The 21,602-nt window shown below is 44.4% G+C and overlaps 2 protein-coding genes across 5 annotated transcripts; one reads left to right on the top strand and one right to left on the bottom strand.

Moving 5' to 3' along the window:
• The first annotated feature begins 522 nt into the window (after positions 1-522).
• On the top strand, positions 523-13,144 carry LOC128297483 (troponin T, skeletal muscle). Of its 4 annotated transcripts, none has more exons than XM_053033131.1 (9): positions 523-571; positions 3,036-3,080; positions 9,802-10,168; positions 10,275-10,493; positions 10,596-10,688; positions 10,779-10,859; positions 11,087-11,165; positions 11,853-11,986; positions 12,070-13,144. In XM_053033131.1, the coding sequence occupies exons 2-9, from the start codon at positions 3,058-3,060 to the stop codon at positions 12,157-12,159; spliced, it is 1,086 nt and encodes a 361-aa protein (XP_052889091.1). In that variant the 5' UTR covers positions 523-571; positions 3,036-3,057; the 3' UTR covers positions 12,160-13,144. The 4 variants fall into 4 exon arrangements, with proteins under 4 accessions (XP_052889091.1, XP_052889088.1, XP_052889090.1 ...); XM_053033128.1 differs by lacking the exons at positions 523-571; positions 11,087-11,165 and adding exons at positions 4,562-4,600; positions 11,583-11,661 and having other exon boundaries at positions 3,043-3,080; positions 11,853-12,004; XM_053033130.1 differs by lacking the exons at positions 523-571; positions 11,087-11,165 and adding exons at positions 4,562-4,600; positions 11,583-11,661 and having other exon boundaries at positions 3,043-3,080; positions 9,802-10,174; positions 11,853-12,004.
• Positions 13,145-20,474, bottom strand: LOC128297482 (nuclear pore complex protein Nup98-Nup96). Its single transcript, XM_053033126.1, has 6 exons — positions 19,994-20,474; positions 17,589-19,829; positions 17,273-17,513; positions 14,207-17,208; positions 14,012-14,124; positions 13,145-13,943 (listed from the first exon to the last, which is right to left on the bottom strand). Exons 1-6 carry the CDS (start codon positions 20,262-20,264, stop codon positions 13,626-13,628), a joined length of 6,186 nt encoding a protein of 2,061 aa, XP_052889086.1. The 5' UTR covers positions 20,265-20,474; the 3' UTR covers positions 13,145-13,625.
• Between the last annotated feature and the right edge of the window lie 1,128 nt (positions 20,475-21,602).

The following is a 21,602-nucleotide window of genomic DNA, read 5'->3' as shown; positions in this document are numbered from 1 at the left end:
GTACAGGGTAGGGTAGGAATAATCAACGACCATTCAACCGTTCTGCGCAGATTAGCCCACGCTCTCGCATTCTCCTCACGTTCTCAGCACGGCACACATTCGGTTACAACGAACAAACACTCACACAGCGCTGGGAAATGCGAAACAGTAAATCTATCTGCGCCTGGCATGGCTTCGTTGCCTTTTACTTCTGCGGGGCAGGAAAATGTTCGTGGTCGCACTGAAAATAGAACATAAACCCTGCACGATCGTAGCACGATGTGCAATCTTTTGCTGGGTCTGCTAAGACCGTGCCACACACATATCGAACCCACACACACTGACATGTATCATCACATACGGGCGCACAGCCAGTGCATGAAGGTACCCAAGTGTGGCGGTGTGAAGCAAAAGAAGAAAAAAAAAACGACCAACAAGTTCGCAACCCACGATCGTGCCCGACTCGGCCCGATCATTTCTAGGCCGGATCGAACGGTCCCGGGTGCTGCTTGATTCAGTCATCGCTTGCAGTGACACTGAGTTCGACGACGGCCGCCGGATCAGTGCGTACATTCATTTTCTTGTAGAAGCAGTAAGTGTTGGTCAACATCCATTTTTGCTATAAGAGACATCGGTTGATCGCCAACTAAAAAGGGGCATAGGAAAGAAATAGCGACAGGATAGGTTGCCAATGGTTTCCACTGCTGCGGAACAAATATGATCAAGACTTGTTTGCTCAAAAAATTCTGATAAAGTTCCTATACTGGTGATCGTTCTCGTCAGTGCCCACAGACGTTCGTGCAAGTTCGAGACGGTTCCGAGTCAGTGCTAAATCGTATCGTAACGCACATCACCTTCCCTCAAGCCAGACGTGCCTTTTAGCAATAAAGTGCTCTTGCTGAACTTATCTGCCGGTCAGCGTGTATGTGTGTGTCTCTCTGTTTGTGTGTGTGCGTGTGTTTGTGTGGGAGAAAAAACATGCAGTTACATAATGATGTTTTTTCAAACGGATGCGAACGGCAAAATGGCACCATTAACCACCGCCACAGGACATCACCATCATTGGAAATGGCGTAGATAAGGACTGATAATAGCTGAAAAGTGTGCAGAAGATGAGTGCATTGACGGATTAACGCTACCGCGTACGGACAGGCTATGCAAAAATGTGCAAGGGTTTGGCGCAGAATGTGTTTTTGATTCCTTCTTCCCAACAAAAAAAAAAGAAAACGAAAAATCCCACTGTGCCGCAATGGTGAAAACGAGCTATTGCTTTGGAGCTATAATTACACCAACGGATCCCTGGGCTTTTTTCCGTGTGTTTGTCTGTGTGTATGTTGTGTGCGTGCGTGTATGTGTGTTTATGTGGCCGAAATATGCGCAATCGCATAACATGGTTTTTTTCTCCTGGGGGAGCAGTACGTGATCACTATTAACGGGGTTGATCTGGACGAGAAGCTTGCCGTTTTTGCAAAGCAGCCTTCTTTATGTCGCTTAACACATTGAACACCAGCTAGCAGCATTTGAATGTTTCCTGAACTAAGAACGTGAAACAAAATTTCCCGATTCATTACTTTCAGTTGCATATCAATTGCAGTCTTGAAACTTCTCCTTGCGATCTCGATCACTGATGGGAGTCATTTCTTATGATTGGTTTGAGTCTCGGAATGGAATGTTCTCGTGAGAGCTTCCAATCTACTCGAAGTATGCATATAGTATAGTGGACGAATTTCGGTTTATTTTGGAGCTTATTTTGAAGCCACACACCTTTTAACTGAAGTTACCCTTTATTTTTATGTTTATGTTCATGTTGTTTCTTCACAATGTTATCTATTCCTCCCAGAAACGAACACAACTTTCAATTTAATTTTCCGATTTTAAACGTTGATTATACTCCTTTTAATGACGCACCTTTTGTAACGTAAGGATTGCATACTGTTGTTGTTGTTTTTTTTTTGCAACCGGTTACGATCGAACCAGATATGGTTAGCCTAGGGATGGAAGAACATGCTTCGGTATCCATCGGCCCAACGCAACACTGTTCGGCTCCGAGGGCACAACGGTGCTGCCGTGCACACATCTCCCGAAATAGACACGTGTGTTGGTGTATGTATGCTTGTTTTTTATGCGCCTGCGTATGCGCAAACCGACCGATGCGCGATGTCTAGGATGGATAAGCGATTTAGAGATTTGGTTCAACTAAGATCGAAAAAGAACGAAAAACGAAGCCGAAACAAAATAGAAAGAAAAAAAACAAGAACACACACACACACACACATTTCCCGTCCCGTTTGACCCGTGGGCGAAATGCGAGATTGAGATTAAAAATAGACTTTCGCGCTGTCGCGAGACGGCTGCCTGTTGCCTGAATGTGTTGTTTTTTTTGCGTACCATTTGCGGAATGGCCCATGGGAGGGATGACAGGTTTTTTTGCTTTCACGACGTTTTTTTCAACCCAATTTTAAATACGTGGGCGACATTTTGTAATCGTTTGGCACCGTTTGGTATCTGCCTAATTTACTTGAAACTCGAATGTTACGTTACGCCGAGGAGGTGTTGCTGTGTGACTGATGGAGTAAAATATTTTTCCCTGGAAACTCGAGGGTGCTTTTTGTTTTTTTTTCACATATTTTGAACAGGTTGATCTCCATGTGCGTGTGTGATTTTCACTTTTCTTCCATTTTCTGGGTCGTTTTCACTCTCTATACCAGTTGGGTGAATCCCAGGCTAAGCAGAAATAGATTTCGCTATTTTTAGAACATTGCCACGTACGATCGTCCTCATGTCGATGGTCTACGGAAACCTGTTTGTTTTCAAAGCAAAAGATTTTTCATCTTTATTTTCATGCTCTGTTACGTTAGTTGATATATATATTTTTTAATTGATTGCCTTTGATACGTTTGATATATATTTTTATATTTTCATATTTTTTAACGTGTAGTAGCGTTAAAATGACTTTCATTTTATTAAGACAAAATATTTTAGTCCCATAAAATTCGCAACTTCGCTAACATCTTTTTATTCCCTTGTTTCTTTTTACCATTTCCCACACACGCCAGGTCTTAGCGTACCCCTGCCACCATGTCTGATGATGAAGAGTATTCGTAAGTATACATCTCCACAATACACCTCATGTTCACGATCGCACCCCAGACAAAATAAAAAAACCGAAAAGCACTCGTACTGCTCGTTTGACCATTCACAACCACCACAAACTCGCGCCTCCCCAGTTTTATATGCCCCACCAGCCACCCCGAACCGTTCCATCCGTAGTTTCACGTTGGTTACTTTACGTTTTTTGTGCTATTTTTACACCCGTGTTACAGTTTCTCGTTTTCTACTGTCTGTTTGCCACGTTTTTTAAATGAACTTTTCATGTTTCGTTTCTTTTTCTTCGTTTCGTTTTCACAATTCTTCGTGTCGTTTGCAACTTATTTCCTTCCCCTTGTTTTTTTTCTTTTTCGTAGTTTTACACGTTATTATCTTGTTGTTTGTATTTTTGCCATTTTTTATATCTCTCGTTATCCATTGTTTTTTTTTTGTTGTTTCGTAATCTTCTCTCTTTTGTACATTACTTTCTGTTTCTGTTAAGCTAAATCCACTCTGCATTAAACCTAGAGTACTGCTATTTGTACATCAAATTCGTTATTTACGCCACTTTTCCCAGTTCATTTGCTCAATTCCGCCAGTGCCTTTTCATCGATCTATTTCCTCGTATTTGTACCTGTTCGTAGATTACCCTTCTACGCCCTGTTAGTCCATGCATTTAAGTCCGTTGTTTACAAATCCACGAACAAAAAGTGATGAACACTTGTTTTCCTGTCACATAGCTCCCCATATTCTACCTACCATTTTCGTTCAAGCTTTCATGGTTACGAGTAGCTTTAATATGCTTTGTTGTTAAATACTGTTACTTTTTTTCATATGTTACACAAGTTTTTCGTTTTTCTGTTCAGTCTTGTTTTCACGTAGCTTATACGTTACACCACACTGTATCGCCTATTAGTGTTTTGATGTATTTTTTCCATTTGGCATACCCGTTCTCTTTTTGTTTCTCTTTTTGTCATGCAAACGTAAGCTATTGCCATCGAGGAGTATTGATTATTTTGAGTTATTTTTAAATGGGTTTTTTAGGTCCTGGTAATGGTACTGCCTTCAATGAAGGTTGTGTTTTATTTGTGCAGACGAAACTTTTTTCTAAACGACGTGGGTTAAACAAAACATGGTTGTCTTTAAGGTCTTCCTGGTGTCGTGTTTTGGATTTCTTTGCTGCGGTGTAGATTTTTCAGAAAAGAGTATTATTTTATTTTCCACCACTCGGGCATTTGATCTAGCATATATCACGAACAAGTGGCCCTTTTAGAAGCGCAAGTGGATGTCCTCTGTTTTTTTCTTTCTCTCTCTCCCTCTTTCTTCCTTCTTTTACATTTTTGGCTTTCGGAACACGGTAAAACGAAATTTAATATAAAATTAAGAAAAAAAAACAATTACGGTTCAAGCGATCGAATCGTACCATCAAAATTTTCCTTCTAATTTTTCATTTAATGCAATCCCTTTCTCAACCAACCAACACCATCTCTTTTAGCTCGGAGGAGGAGGTCGTCGAGGAAACCAGAGAAGAACAGTAAGTTCATGCAAAACTCGTGCCCAAATGCAAAACGTGGCACATTGAGGTTCAGTTGTCGTCCAATCTATCTCTCTCTCTTTCTTTCCTTTTATCTTGCTATCTCTCTCTGTCTTTTGATATATATTTATCCTTCTCAATGACTCTTTATTACCTTTTTGAGATGTTTATCATTTTTTAAATGATAAAGTATTTGTTCTACTATCTAGTTAGCCATGGTTCTATTGCGCGTCTGCTACGCAATACAGATGGTTCCCAAGATACAAAAAAACGAAGATACGCAGGGTTTCAACTTTAGAACAGCTCAGAGAGTTTATTTAAGAAAAAAAACATAAATAAATTGGTAGCTGATACTTTCTCTTTTTATCGATATACTTAAATTGTTTGTTGTTGTTGTTGTTGTCAAATTGTTGTTATTTGACTTTTATAATGTCGCTCACAATGTTAATTGCAGTATGAGTGGATAAAGCCGATTCTACAAACTTCCATTATAAACGATATAGGACATGGACGTATCATACGCAGAAACTTGATTCGGTGCTCTACGGTGCGCAATAATAGTGTATCTTGGGGATTACCTGTACTTATGCCATCGTGACTACTTCACAGCTCGTGTCCGACCTTAAACTTCAAAGTATTTGCGTAATCTTTCAAGTGCATTTGTAAATCGAATAGATAAAAGAAGGTTAACGTTGGTTGCTATTAGATATAGGTGTATTAATATCGTGCAACCCGTTTAGAGAAAAAAATAGAATCAGCTTGATCATTATAGAACAGTAACGGTAACCGCAACGAAACAGAATACTAATGCTGTATTGATGCAGGATAATAATTATAATATTACTCACCTAGTTGCGATAACTGTCTAAAAACTTGTTGTAAAAATATTTACACCTGGCCCAAGTTGACCAGTATCGAACCCAATTTGCTTTTAAAATTTTACATCCTGTGTTTTCCAATATTTGGATGCTAATGGCTGCTGTGGCACTATTCAGCATAATTGACTCCGCACAAGTGTAGCGTGTGTAGCACTTTTATTATGCACACTTTTAGCATCTCCTTTCTGTTGCACAATCTTTTACTTTTAATTCTATCAGTTAAAGACCTCTTTTTTCCCTAACCCCTACCAACCCTCTTTCCAACAAGTCGCCAACTTCCTCAATTGCGCCCCCCAAGCAATGAACGCAACACTGAAGGAAAATTTCTAAATGTAGAATTTTCTCTCTATTTCCAGGAAGTAAGTCCTCGTGTTCCCTGTAGTTACCTAGCCAAAAATTTCCTGCGTTCTGGTTCCGTTTACCTTCATTAGTGTTAACCTACCGTTCCCATACCGTCACCATCCTTCAAACTACTACTACCACCACCAAATATACCCAAAAGCGTGTTACTGTCGTGATTAGTAGAACGATCTAGTTGTAAGGATAGTGTAAGGTTTTTTTTTGTTGCTATTTATCTTAAGATTTTGGTTTGCGTCACGCCACAGCTACGGTATAGTGTGCGTGCATTAGATTGGAAAAGCTGTACCTAGCAAACACATGTAAACTGTGCTTTGAATTGTATGTAAAGTTTTCGTTCGTGAAGAGATTTGGATCGGACTCCCATTTTGGATGAAATGTTTCAAGTGATCGAGTGTATTTATGAACGTTTTAAAAAGACAAAACTGTACAATGATTTTGAATGATGTCATATTTGATTTGCACATAGCAGGATCTGTCCATGTCCAATAGCTGACGATGATGGATATTATTAAGGGGAGATATATACTAACATGTTCAAAAAATACTATCTTGTTGATTTCACTCTTGGATTGGAAGAATTTTAACGGAAAAGTAAATATATTCCAGCCCGACGATGTTTTCCCGTCGGCTTGAAAACTCCGGCTTTGAATTAAACCGGCTCTAAACGGCATGTTGTTTATCGAAAAGCTTGTTTGAATTTGAGTCTTCACAAGGAAATGAGCCAACTCTTTGGGTGACGACTAGTATTCTATAATTTTTACTAAATTTTCGTTCAATCAAAAACTTCAAAAAAGATCCTTAATAATATAAAAAATTTGCTGTACTGTGTATCTCCCCTTAAAAGTGTACTTTAAGGTTGGTTTTGTACTAATCATACCGAACCATTGTTTTCCATGCCATTTCCCCGGTAGGAAAGCAAACAAAAAAAAAGAACAGAAAGTCGTAACACTATTGCTCCGCTTACATATGTAACTGATCGTCGACGTTCAACCACAAGTGGGTAAAGCATTTTTTTGTAGTTATTGTAAAAAAAAAAACAAATTCCTTCCCTAAAACAAACAACATACCATCTTGATACCCCTAGTGCACGGAATGCTTTAATTTAGAGAGAAAAGAAAAATGGCAACGTAAACTAGTGTTTTACTAATCGCGCGAACGTATGTGTGTGTATTGTTATTGTGACGAAAACGAAACAAAAAAAACACTAACCCTTGTAGTTATAAGAACCAAGGAGTAGTGATCGCAAACGGAGGTTGAAATGAAATTTGATAAGATTAGGACACTGAAACGGGGGTTTCCAGAGTTGTCGCAAATTGCCCAATTCCATGCTGGCTAGTGATGATGTGTCAAATATATCCTTGTCCCTAATTCCTGCGAACCCGTTGCGGTTCCTTAGGATGAACAGTATTACTTAAATGGACTGATTGCCACTGGAAAGGGCCAACCGTCAACCGAGATCCCCGTGACACATATCGATGATCACTATTGCTTTCATTTCAACGCAGCGCCTTCCAGCGTACATGATCAGCGCTACCAGACCAGACACTTCCAAGCAAGTGGAGTGACACTCCAACATGTCCGTCTTTTTTTTTAAATAGTGTTAAGTGTTTTTTTTTAGTGTTTTGTTTTATATTTTTAACTTTTTGTACCCCTCTATATGTACATAATCGACTGTGGTACCATCATTTTGATACCCTGTGTATTTTTTTCTTTCTCCTCTCTCTTTATCTCGTTTTATACACACACGCGCACACGCATTTTTATTCGTTTTGCGAACGGATCGCCGTTTTTCATTTTTGTTTTCGTTGTATGTACAATCGTTTTGTCATCCTCATCGCCGAATATGCTCACCATATGCTGTTATCCACGCGGTATCCACGGTACCTTGTCATTCGTTTCATTCGAAACCCCAACTCCGTGTGTGTGTGTGTGTGTGCACTGCATCGAAATGCATCCCAAAATGCATCAACCCTACAAATTATATTACTGCCTGCCCACCTGCCCGCCCGTCCGTCCGTCCGTCCGTTCGTCCGTCCGAACAAAAACTTGCCTGCTGACGCCATCTGACATCCATCCGATTCCGAACCACGGCTCGTGGCCAACATTTTTATCTTTGTGTAATAAATGTACCATCATCTTGCCTCATTGCCAAACGACGCACCAAACCCTCCACAAAACCACCAAACAAATAATTCAACTGCTGCAAAAAATGGTTATAAAACATATCATAACCTTTGGCACCATTGACACATCAAATCGAATTGCGAAAAATGTCCCACACCAAATCACCATCCCCTCAAAACTCATCATCGTGGTACCGTGACAACAAACCAATCTCCACAAAAAAAAATATTATATTCAATAATATAAACGTTGCAAAATACAATTACCACTACTAGGCCGGCAGCAAAATCCGAGTAAGTGAGAGTCACATTTAAACGCCATTTTATGTCCAGCATTACATTTTGATCACACGCCGCATCACAACAACCACACACGCAACTCCCTTTTGTTTTTCTCTCTCTCTCTCTCTCTCTCTCTCTCTTTCTCTTTCTCTCTCACACACATATACAATTAACACCATATCTTCGAATGGCGTAACAGGGAACACTAATGCCTGCCGGGATTAGGACCACGTGTACCTGAAGCTTTCACTAGCCATTAATACATTACACTCGCTCTCATTCACTTATCATGGTCCTGGATGGTCCAGATGCTCCAAACTTTTTCTTCGAAGCGTCCAAATGGCGGTCTCTGATTGGGACAATGATGTGAAGCCCTAATTGAACTAGAATGCTTGCACAAACCGTCTTTTACTTTCTTGTTTCAAAATGGCCGCCTACGAAAAGATGCTTGAGAATGGCATGTTCCTTTACCGGGGACTTCCCTGGGGGACTTGTGTTTGTCTCCGTTACGTGTTACGCGTGATCTATCCGCTTTTAACGTCGCTTGCAGTACTTTTATGAGACTATAGTTTAGGAGAATTTGTCTCAACTTCTTCGATAAAACCGAACTTTAAATTAGAAATTTTTATCTAATTGACATTCCAATGTTCCAAATTCCTCAATATTTTGTTCGAATTTCAACAATAGGACTCCTAAACATTACTCTTCATTGCCCCATCAAGCACACTACAACTGCTTTCGCTTTCAACTATAATAGCGCCACATCCCAACCCTGTCCATCGGATCTGTCCTTCTGTTTTCGTGATCGTCGCATCGTCGCCGTCATTCGCCATTTCGCTCCTTTGATACTCCGACAGCGGCCGACAAAAGATCGTTCCGGAATCTCGTGAAACTTTTGAATTTTGCTCTCTTCTTGCCGAAACATATATATATGTATGTGCATTGAACGCTTGTCCGCGTGTTTTGCTTGATTCAATGTGATATGTAAATGTGTTTCTATGTCCATTTTGTTTTGTTTTTCTGTTTTCTACGTGTGTCCACATCGATATGTCCTTTTTTCAATTTTCCAACGATAATTTTTTTTTACAAAAACAAACATTTACTCCAACACATACAAACACAACAACTCTTGACTGTCCGTTACAAACAAACTAAATGCGTGAATGTGCCTGTATAAAAAGAAGCAAGAAAAAGGCTTTTCATTTTGGACTGTGTGTGTGTGTGTGTCTTTTTTGTGTTTTTCCTACCACCTACACCATGAAGCTAAGAACTCAAAACAAACAATAAAACAAAACAAGAATTAAATTAAAAAAAAAGACCAAAACTGCATCCATTATATACCAACATTTACTGCGCTGCTGCTGCCTCGGATCACTTCCGGGTAACCGTATGCACGGGCGTGATCCTATCGTGCGCCGCAAAAGCCCGCATCAACGAATTCAGTGTTGATGTCGTTCCATTATTTCAACTGGTTTTGTGCTCTTGTTTCTTGCATATACATCTCACTCGCGAACCGTGCGTGAATGTTCGGTAATACGTGACTGTTGCGCACAACCAGGGGAGACGATCCCGAGTTCATTAAGCGCCAGGACCAGAAGCGCTCAGACTTGGACGAACAGCTGAAGGAGTACATTAACGAGTGGCGCAAACAGCGAGCCAAGGAAGAAGATGAACTCAAGAAGCTCAAGGACAAACAGGCCAAGCGTAAGGTCTCCCGAGCTGAAGAGGAGCAGCGTATGGCTCAACGCAAGAAGGAAGAGGAGGAGCGCCGCGTCCGCGAGATCGAGGAGAAGAAGCAGCGCGAGATCGACGAGAAGAGAAAGCGTCTGGAAGAGGCCGAGAAGAAGCGTCAAGCTATGCTCCAGGCCATGAAAGACAAAGATAAGAAGGGACCCAACTTTACCATTACCAAGAAGGATAGCTCCGTAAGTGTTGTATTTGAAGCAAGGGCCTGTTACGATAGGCACGACCCTTTTTAGACACGTGAACGACCACTGACCGATCACCGTTTTTTGTTTCACCAACATACAGTTCGGCATGTCCAACGCCCAAATGGAACGCAACAAGACTAAGGAACAGCTGGAGGAGGAAAAGAAAATCTCACTGTCCTTCCGTATCAAGCCCCTGGAGATCGATGGTCTCAGCGCGGATACGCTGCGCGCCCGTGCCACCGAACTGTGGGAAACCATCGTCAAGCTGGAAACAGAGAAGTACGATCTGGAGGAAAGGCAAAAGCGTCAGGATTACGACGTAAGTATTGACACTTACCAATCGATGCAAATACCACCATGAAGATTCTGTTGTACTGATGAGTTCCCACTCTCTTTCGATTTCCTTCCCGAATTCGTCTAGTTGAAAGAGTTGAAAGAAAGACAGAAGCAGCAGCTGAGACACAAGGCCTTGAAGAAGGGTCTAGATCCGGAAGCCCTCACCGGCAAATACCCGGTAAGTCTTTGTGGCTCACGCTCCGAAAGTACTTCCCTGAAGCTAATGATCTTCTATCCTGATCTTTTGCCTTATCGCCATGGTTAACAGCCCAAGATCCAAGTCGCCTCCAAATACGAACGTCGTGTCGATACCCGCTCCTACGATGACAAGAAGAAGCTGTTCGAAGGTGTAAGTATTTTTGGAATTTAAAATTGCGTTGATCGATCATTACCCAGAATTACACTGCGAGCGCAGCGGACCGATTTCTTACTTGAATTGATGCATCCAGCGAACTCCACGCAACTTTCCTTCAGAACAGCCAAGAAAACTACCCTCTATTGGTTTCACTCTTAGCATGTTAAACGAATACCAAAGCACGCAATGATTAAACTCTTGAAAATCTATCGCATATGCAGGGTTACAGCGCGTACTATCAGGAGAAAATTAACAAAAAGTGGGCGCAACGCCAGGAACTGTTTATGGCGCGTACAAAGAGTAAGACTTTCTGTGATCTCGATCGCTACCACGATCTACTCAACCTGTGGTGTGAAACAAGGATGCTAATTTATCTCTGTACTCAAACGAGTGTCTAGTCTAAAACATTCCGAAACACACACAATGATTTATTTTAATAGCCTGGTGTATCTGACTATCTGAATGTATTTAACTTTAAACCTTTGTCTCAATCTGTTACTGACGAACACTTGCCCTTTCAAGATATTCAAATAGCCACACACATTTAGAGAAGAATTTCTCCACACTCCGTCACCAGTTAGTTACACCTGTTCGTAAATAATAATTCTTTATGTTTTCATTTCACGTCATTGTTTTTGTTTTGTTTCATATTGTTTAACCTGATCCATGTATACGCGTAACTCCTGCTCCCGACTGTTGTCCTGTTGGAATCGGTAGGGCTTTGACACGTTGAACAAAGAGAGCCTCGAGAAGCAATGGGCTGAGAGGAAGGAACAGTTCGGAGGCCGCCAGAAATGTAAGTAACCACACTATGAAACACTCTTGCAACACGACCAAACTTGAGATATTCATCTTCACAAACAACACGTATCAACAGAAGTTTTGTATGTCTGTTGTGTTTTCATGTTGCGTGTTTGTCTAACAATCGTGAAGACTTAATGTGTCTAGGAATGTTATCTAATATCGATCCTTTCCTCTTTTTCGCAGCCAAACTTCCGAAGTGGTTCGGCGAGCGACCGGGCAAGAAGTCTGGCGAACCCGAAACCCCCGAGGGCGAGGATGAGGTCAAGCCCGAGGATGAGGAGGTCGAGGAAGTCGAGGAGGAAGTCGTTGAGGAGGTGGTAAGTAACGCGAATGGAGCTTACCTGCAAGACTGCGGATTACTGATACTAATTACGGTTGTGTCCATGTTCACCCGGCACAGGTTGAGGAGGAAGAGGAAGAGGAAGAGGAGGAAGAGGAGGAGGAAGAGGAAGAGGAGGAGGAAGAGGAAGAAGAGGAAGAGGAAGAATAAATGCAAACACGGCGACGATGACGACGGCGACGACACCGATGAAGGATGGCATGTAGGGCACAAAGATCGATTTGGCGGTGACGGACATTCGGTGCACCGGTGCAGACGACCTCACTGTTGGTGCTGTGCGTGCTGCTACATCCAGCAACCAACAGCGCCAACTGCTCCTGCTTACTGGCAACAACCGGACACATCTCGTCCCCATCATACCCGCACAGTTGTCCTTGCAGGTCACCTTTATCGAAAAGCATTCATTTCTATCTTTCTCTTTTTTGTAATAAACTACTTTCTACTACCATTTCCAAAAAAAACAACAACAAAAACAACAAGAAGCAAAACTTACTTTCCTCCAATCGAGTAACGGAATCAGTCGGTGGGTAGTGCTTACACGATCACGCTGCACTATACAAGTTGCACTTAATCGCGCGGAAGTTGGGTATAGGGACACTGCCCTGTTCAGTTCCACCGAACGGTGCGATGAAGAAAATGAAGAACACATAGCAAACAAACACTGACCCGGCGGTTTTACTTTTAAAACGGAAACGTGTGTAGGTACGGAAAGAAATGCGTGGCACGTAGCACAACAACGGGCGTGTAAACATCAGCGAACTAGCAAATAGCAGTACTCAACGTATTTTAACATAAGCATGCATTAAACAAATGGAAGAACAAAAGCTGCAAGGTGGAAGAACGAAGAACGAACGGGGTGACAAAAACAAACAAAAAACATCACAAAACTGCAGCGTGAAGAGAACGAGCAAACAAGAAGATCAAGCAGAGGTTAGAACAAGATCGGAGAGAAGAAATACATTAAGGAAGAGAATAACAGCTTGTGCTCCGGAACATCGAGCCCAATATTGGATATATCTCAGTTTAACATCTGTCAATGAAGGTTTACTATTTTAATTGATTATTTAATTATTTAAAGGAAGAACGCTCTTTATAAAAAAATAAATTATTTATTACAAACTACACAAAACCGGAACCGCAACGTGCTACAAACTGTTTTCCTTTAACACAATCACACAAACACACAACAATTTCAATTCCACTGTTCATTATTTATTTACGTTATTTTATATCGCATACAGTCACTTAGTAGTATAACATGAAATAAGAACATATTTTGCGGCACGCGATAGCTGTACCGCGGAACCCGAACCGTTTCCTTTCGATAATATACTTTAATTTTAAAGTGGGTTTCAAGCGTGGTGTACGAAGCTGCATGGGATCAACAAAATCGTATCGCAAACAAGCGTAATGACTACAATCGTAATGTACACCAACGATCCATTACGGACACGGAATGCAACCCACCGGTTCACCTACCGCCACACTATGCTCAATCATTAGCCTAGTTGACGAAAACAAAATAGTTCCTTACACGAGGACCTACAACCGTAAATCAACCATGCTAACTTAGCTTACGTCTATGCTTCACTGTTGCGGTCTCGATTCCGAATCGTTCACTTTTGTTTCAACTCCTCCATCAAGAATGCACGCAGCATGTGGTCTAGTTCTTCCAGCACGTGCTCCTCTGGCAAGGGTAATCGCTCGAGTGCGCCGCGCATTAGCGTACTGCCACTGATCTGCGGGTCATCGGCGAAGTGTGTGCGAATCAGGTAGGCCAACCGTTGCGCTATTTCGCTCTGAAGCAGTGTGTGTTTCGGTGTGGGACACGGGAACATTTTAATCACCGAGCAGAGCTCGGAAAGTTTCGGCTTTAGACTCTCGAACCGGTGCTGAATTAATTCTTCGTCCATTACATCCTTCAGTAGTTCGAACTGTGAAAAGAAACAGGTAGAAATAAGTCCCTTCTCTTCTACATTACTACTCTTTAATATTTACTTACCTTCTCATTAAGCTCAATGAAATCAACCAAAATTTGACCTTTTGTAGACCAATCCGGTATCTGTTTGGGGTCCTCGATGGCATCCAGCATGGCCTTCAATTGGGGAATTTTATCTAAAACAAAGACACGGGTGAATTTCGGGGAATTTGTTTTCGTCAAATGACATATCAATCAAAATGTTTTCCAAACACTTACTGTTCATCACGTACTCCGGTGCAAGCTGTTGCAATATGATATCATGCGCCAAAGACCACTGCTTAGCCAGCAGCAGATAGTGGGCCTGTTGTTTGTAATCGAATACGGCACCCGCTCGGACTGCCTTCGCCCAGAAGATCCACTTTTCCGGTATGCCCAACTCTTCGACGATAAAGTTTTCTCGTGCCAAATAATCCTGCCGCTCCATCTCGACGCTGTCATCATCCTCGCCGGCACTATCCGGCACAAGCTGTATGTAGCGGTATAGTATCTGTTGAATCGACTGTTCACGCTGGACTTGATCATTTAGCTGCATCAGCACATATACGGCCCACTGCCACAAACCGTGACTTTCGAGCTGGCTAGCAAACTCGACATGGATCTTACTGCGATAAAACTCGGAACAGTGGTAATATCCAAGCGTTTCGAGCACTTGCAGTAGGAGCCAGCTCAGTCGATAGTCGGTTGGATCGGCCGTGTGTGAGGCCGGATTGAGCAGGGGTTCAAGCGGATGGCTACGTTTCGAGTACAGCTTCAGCAGATGGAAGCGCAAATCATGTATTGGGCCATTGTTCGGCCCTTTCTGTACATACCGCGCCCGGTACGGTGGCAATGGGGGATGGGTGAAGGATTCGGTTGAAAGGAACGCTTCTTCGTACTTGAGCAGCGCGTCAGTAATAGAAGCGGTCGGTGGACAAATGTACCACAGATGAAGCGCCAACGCACCCAACCAATCGACGTGCTCTAGCATGTTGATGCAACCGTGCGACGAACTCATCATGCGTATGCCCGCTATCGCCATAAATACTTCCAGCCGTCGCGGATCGATAAACTTGTCCGACTCCGAATCCTGCCAGCAGGTAAGCTGATGTTTCAGCAGATGCCGCACCACCGGTCCACCGGAAATCTGTGCCAGCAACATTGCCAGATTAATGTCATCGTTGGTGAAGGCCAACTCGCACGCTTCAAGCACCTTATGCGTGTGGATGAGCTCGAGCAGCTGATCTAGATAGTCGCGTTTCTCGCCCCGATTGACGCTCTTTTGCGAGCGAATCGTTACAACGTCCTCTATCCACTCGGAGAATAAATCTCGCCGGAACATGGTGCTCAGATGACGGGTTTCCTCTACTCCTTCCAGCTCTTCTCTTGCTCCCCAAAGGGCGGCTAGTAGGGCCCACACCTGTGCACACAATTCACTGTACTGCTCGTTGGTGGCATCAAGCAAGGATCGGGCTTCTTGCAGATGATCTTCAAGCGTTCGATATTTACCACCTGCTATCAACTGGGGACAATCACTCGCCATAGCATCCCGTCGCTCACAGTGGCGCAACTGCACGCGCAAATGACCCTCAACCGAGCGTGCAAAGGTATCATCATCGATCAGCATCGGTTCGGCCGTCGATTTGACGCGTAACAGCTGCAGAGCTGCAGGCGAAAAATCATTATCGGTGCGTCCGAGGAAAAATGGTTTCACCGCTTCGATCCCAAGCAGCTTCGCTCTTGAAGCTGGTGATGTTCCACTGGTGACGGATTCAAACTGACGCACCAGCTCGGCACAGTTGTCCCGCGTGTTTAGCTGCACCATGGCGTTGCCGTACGTCCAGCCAACTTTAAATTTGCGTCCATGAAAGAAGGCCAAGTTCGATTTATTGTTCAGGAACCGGCGCAGGATGGATTTAGACAGCGGTATCACAATGTTGATCGGATGCAGCGATTCTATTTTTGGTTTCAACGCAAGCGGCAATGCTTGCGGACCGGTCGGACGCGCAATGGGGGGCAACGTTGTTTGCTGTACGCCTGCTGCCGCCGTTTGCTGCTGTTTGGATGCTGTCGTTTGTCTGGACGACGACAAACTCAACGTGGAACCGGCGTGCATATTTTTAGCAGTAGATGTTTTCATGAGGCTGCCCGGACTAAAGCCCACCGAGGGAGTTCCATCTACCTTCAGCATTACACCACCTGATGCGTGTGACTTGCGCTGCAGTACAGTGCTCGCACTGTTGCTGCTATATAGACTCTGGAGCAGCAATCTGCCCGCTCCAGCGGTGTTGGTATTCGATCGTGATGCCGCACTGGGCACAATCTGATCGGGACTGTCCCTTCCTTCGCTGTGCCCAAACTCCGAAGTTACAGAGCGTCCATCGAATTCATCGTCGGCAAAAAAGGACGCCTTCATGAGCTGTATTTTGTGTGGATCGGTACCTATCTCCATTGCGATAGCAGCTGTCGGGCTGGTCGGATTATCTCGCAAATATTGGGTGGAAAAGTTCATATTTTCATCACCATACGGTGATGCATTATAATCATCCTCATCACCATTCTCGAACGCAACAACATGGCGGGTCGCATTATTATTGGCCGCTGTATCCGACGACGCAGTAGCCTTTCCCTGCTGAAGGTCATTAATCTCCTGTACGGAGGTAGTGGTCATTTCACCATCTTTATCCTGCTGCTTTGAACCGGGAGATTTCACGCGCAACTGCAGTTCTTTGCGCTGCTGTGCAGTCGGCATGATTTTCACCTTCTTTGGATCGGTTGGTGTTGCGTCTTCGTCATCACTATCGCTTAAACCATACTTGGAGAAATGTTCTACCTTAAACACCCAGCTGCCCGTATCGGGTCGGTACTCCAGAAATCGTGTGTCATGCTTGTCACACACACGCCGCAGCTTCCCTTCGTAATCCAGCAGAGCCAACCGTTGCGGATCCTTAATTGGTTCGTGCAGCGTTTTATCATGCGGCCAGACTTGATCGAGCGTAATTTGAGCTTTCCGGTTAAGACCACTTCCAACCGGTGGTTTGTTCTCATCGTCCGGATATATGATCACTTCCTTGTGGCGGAAGTGGACGATCTCATCCAGATTCAGAGCTGCAACGTCAATCGGTTCGTTGAAGTAAACGTTACCATAACCTTTTCGACCTATGGTAAAGTTCGGGACAACGCAATGACCATCCTCATCCATTAGCTGGGCAATTTCATCAAGCGTAGGAATGGTATAATAGCTGTAAAGGTAAGGATTAGATTAAAAGTACATCGACACGAAATTATTCTTTCAATAATACTTACCCTACGCGACGCAACACGATGCCTGTGGGATGTGGTTCGGCATCCTCCACTACGGCAGCGACGGACGTAGATAATTCCGTTCCAATTCCGGCACCTACGCTTGTTTCGTTCATAAAGGAACGATTTGAGATGAAACTATCGTTTAACGTTTGATTCCCTAGCACAGGTGATGTGTTGGATGTATTGTCCTTAGCGAGACCCTTCCTTGCACCATTGCCGGCATCATCTGATTCTCCCGCTTCTGAAAACAAGACGGTGCACGGTGCAACATATACTGATACACTGTAATTAATAGAGTAATTACAAATAATCTTACCTTCTCTATTAAGACCCGTAGAAAGCAAGCTGGCTCGTTCTGATCGCATATTTGAAGACGACGCGGCAAACTCTTTGATCGTGTTGTCCAACACCGATTCCGACAAGCGCTGATTGTTGCCTTGCTGTTGCTGCTGCTGGCGCACCTTATCGAGAACATTTGACTGCAACCAAGACACTCGTCTGCTGCTATCGGCCGTGCCTTGCGATTGCTGCTGGTGATATTTCCCCGATGGCAACGTATCGGTTGGTTGTATCGGAATCTGATTACGGAACGATTCACCAACCCCGGAATGGCGCGTCGGTGTCGGAATATCGTCCCCAACGTTCGACGCGTTTGAACCACCGGAAAGATTGTATTGTGGTTCACGGGTACCACCGCCGATCGTTTCAGGAATTATGATCGTCGATTTAGTAGAACGTGGTTTGATAATCAATCGCTTCGCGTTCGGTTTTAGCGTAAAGCTATCCTCCAGTGTGCTATCGTACTCTTCCAGACCCTCGAAAATCGACTTCTTTAGCTGTGCCGCACCGAGTGGTTTAACTTTCACGCGATCAGTACTTCCGTTACGTGAAGATATCTTCAACTGATAGTTGGATCCTTCCAGAATCGCTTTCTGTGCCGAAGGGTTTGTCGGTTTCAGTGATTCTTCCGACGGTCCAGCCAGCGGCTTGATGCCCTTAAAGATGGGGTTATCACCATACGGGGAAGTTGCCATGGCAAGGATTTGCTGATGAATAGGTACGGTTTGCTGTCCGGCTGCACCCTGACCCATAGCGCCGAGTCCACCGAGATTTGTCATACCGAGGCCACCGGCACCAGTACCAGCTCCGAACGATGTTCCCATGTTCATTGCTCCGAAGGAACCTCCGGTACCGAGGGTGGACGTATTACCGAACAGGCTAGTTCCCGTTCCTAATCCACCCGGCTTAGCTGCCGTATTACCGAACAGGGATGATGACCCAGTGCCGAACGTGAGTCCACCGGTTGCTCCCCCTATTCCGCCACCGGTTGCAGTGTTTGTCCCCAGGCCGAATGTTGGTGCGGCTTGCTTATTGAAGGTATTGCCAAAAAATGAATTACCACCAGCGACGTTTGTGTTTGTCCCGAGCCCGAACGTGGGTGCATTAGACGTTGCTCCCTGTCCAAACGTTGTACCTCCGAGCGTACCGAATGTGTTGGCAGGCTTCGCCCCGAACAGTGTCGATCCGGCAGCACTGGTTTGTGTGTTCGTACCGAAATTGAAGCTAGACGGTGTTGACTGAGCACCCAGCGTACCAAACGCACCAGCTCCTGGAGCTGCCGTTCCAGCTCCCGCACCTGAGAACAAGCCGCCCGGCTGGGTGGCCGTGTTCTGCGCGCCAAATCCACCGAAAGATGTCTGTCCGAAGGTGCTCGTCGCCGGAGCTGCCGTTTGCCCAAACAATCCGCCGGTCGTACCGGTTGCACCGAACGCTGGTTTGTTTGCTCCGAGACCGCCGCCCAGCGTAGAGGTAGTGGATTGGGCGAAACCAAAGCCCGGTGCCGATGTTGCTACTGGATTGTTTCCGAATGGCTTCCCGAACGTACTACCCGCTGTTGTACCGAACGCGGGAGTCGTAGTGGCACCGAACGTGTTGGTCGATGTACCGAACAACCCACCGGCGGTCTGCTGGGTTTGATTTTGTCCGAACAAACCGGTCGATTGCGTCGCGCCCGTACCACCGAAAAGACCCGTCGATTGTGTACCCGCTCCAAACAGACCTCCGGCACCGGGTGCACCCGCTTGAGGACCTTTCCGGTTGGCTGCATAATCTTCGAACCGCAGCTCCTCGACCGATTTGTTTTCGTAATCTTTCATGAACGTAATGCAATGCTGCTTCGTGTTAACGGTGGTCGTTTGGCCATTCTTAACGAGCGTATCTGTACCGTGGGTTTGTTGGTATTTGGCCACCGCAGTGCCATTGCCACCGACAACACCCGGTACCGTTGCTGCACCGAAGGCGGGTTTGGCCGCACCAAACAAACCTCCAGCTGTTTGCGTGTTTTGACCGAAGAAACCCGACGTGGCCGTGTTGTTTGTGGTGGACTGGCCGAACAGGGACGTCGTTTGGGTGGCCGGTTGGCCAAAAACACCAAAACCGCCCGGTTTAGCCGCACCGAACGATGCATTATTATTATTGCCAAACATCGACGTGTTCGCAGCGGTATTGTTTTGCGTGCCGAATAATGACGTTGTTTGGGGTTGTGTCTGACCGAAAACTAAAAAAAAATAACAGAACCATTATGGCAGATATCCGTTCATTAAAATTATCGAAACGTGCATTTCGAATTGTTTCTTACGACGCAATAACATTCATAGCGTTACAGCATGACGTCACTACAAATGCACTTTTCATTGCTCTTTTATCTCTGCCGCTACCTACCGCCAAACCCCGGTTGCGTCGTTGCTGCACCAAAGGCGGGTGCTGTACTGGTGCTTGCCCCGAACAGTCCTCCAGCTTGCTGCGTTTGTCCGAAGAGGGATGTCGTGGGCTGTTGGCCAAAGGCTGGAGTCGCACCAAACGCACCCGTTGCCGGTTTGCTGAATGCAGTAGTTTGCCCGAACGGGCTTGCCGCCGCCGTGTTCGTCCCGAACGTTCCAAATCCCGTGTTGGTGGTAGGCTGACCAAAGCCTCCAGGCTTTGCACCGAACATGGCTAACGCGTAAACAGTAACAAACAAGCGTGTACCACACTGCTAATCAATACCACACCGTGGATGTGTCTTGAGGCGCGGAATTCTAGCCCAGGAGCTAGGGTTTTAGGTAATTTTTAACACTTTGTATGAACTCTATATGCACAACAATCCACCACTCACTCAAAGGCAGCCGTCAAAAAACGCGCCAACATAACCTCACTGTCAATCGTGGGGTTTTTTTCTAGATCCAAGATAGGTTCAATTTCTTGACGTTCTATCGCCGCACCAATTGCACAATATGGGTTCAATTTTGTAACAATTTTACACACTCACTAATTTATACAATTATTTCGGGCAGCTTATCGCGATTTACCGTGAATTATGTGACCTCGAGAACGTAGCGGATCAAACTGTTTGCAGAACAATGGCATTTTTGACGCTACCATGTTGATTTGCGGTTGACAGTTCTTCTGCCGTCCATATGACAGGGTTGTCAGATTTAATTTATGCGATTGAATTTGCGTTTATTTGTGCGTATGATAAAATCAAAAATGGTTCATTTTTGAATGAAAGTTTTTTCAAAGTTTAGTTTACTCATTCTTTGAAAATTCGTTTTCTAAGCGGGACTTTTTGTGACAAATATAAAAGGGCATACTTACCCTCTACACAACCCTGGCACCGGCTGCATCCCAAGCTCCAAAACGGAACATGAAAAGACGTCTTTCCGCGGTCTTTTCGGGGATGAAAAGACCGTGGAAAGACGTCCTAATAACACCTCATCGGACCAACTGTCATGGCGGCACAAAACATCGACCGCTGTACAAAAAGTTGTGCCGCAGCAAAAATTACTTTTTGTGCCGCTTTTTCTGAGCTGTTTTTGCGACGCTTTTTTCCTTCGGTCATCCCAAGCTCCAAAACGGCACATGAAAAGACGTCTTTCCGCGGTCTTTTCGGGGATGAAAAGACCGTGGGAAGACGTCCTAATAACACCTCATCGGACCAACTGTCATGGCGGCACAAAACATCAACCGATGTACAAAAAGTTGTGCCGCAGCAAAAATTATTTTTTGTGCCGCTTTTTCTGAGCTGTTTTTGCGACGCTTTTTTCCTTCGGTCATCATTCCCCAGTTAATCCCTATAACAGTCCTAATATGCAAGCTGCTAGCTATTTATAGAATTGAACTTGTGTATGGCTGAATGTGCAAATGTTTCTAGCGCTTTATTGAATTGTCCTATGCGTTTGTGTTGTTTGGAAGACGACTGTAGAGCAAGAAAAGCAACAATGGTGTAATGAAGTGGAAAACGTATTGCTGTTGTATTTCTTCATCAACAAATCGCGTAAAATGCGCAAAATTG

This window comes from Anopheles moucheti, chromosome 2, assembly GCF_943734755.1.
Source record: "Anopheles moucheti chromosome 2, idAnoMoucSN_F20_07, whole genome shotgun sequence".
NCBI classification, from domain to species: domain Eukaryota; kingdom Metazoa; phylum Arthropoda; class Insecta; order Diptera; family Culicidae; genus Anopheles; species Anopheles moucheti.
This window is presented reverse-complemented; position numbering and strand designations above follow the sequence as displayed.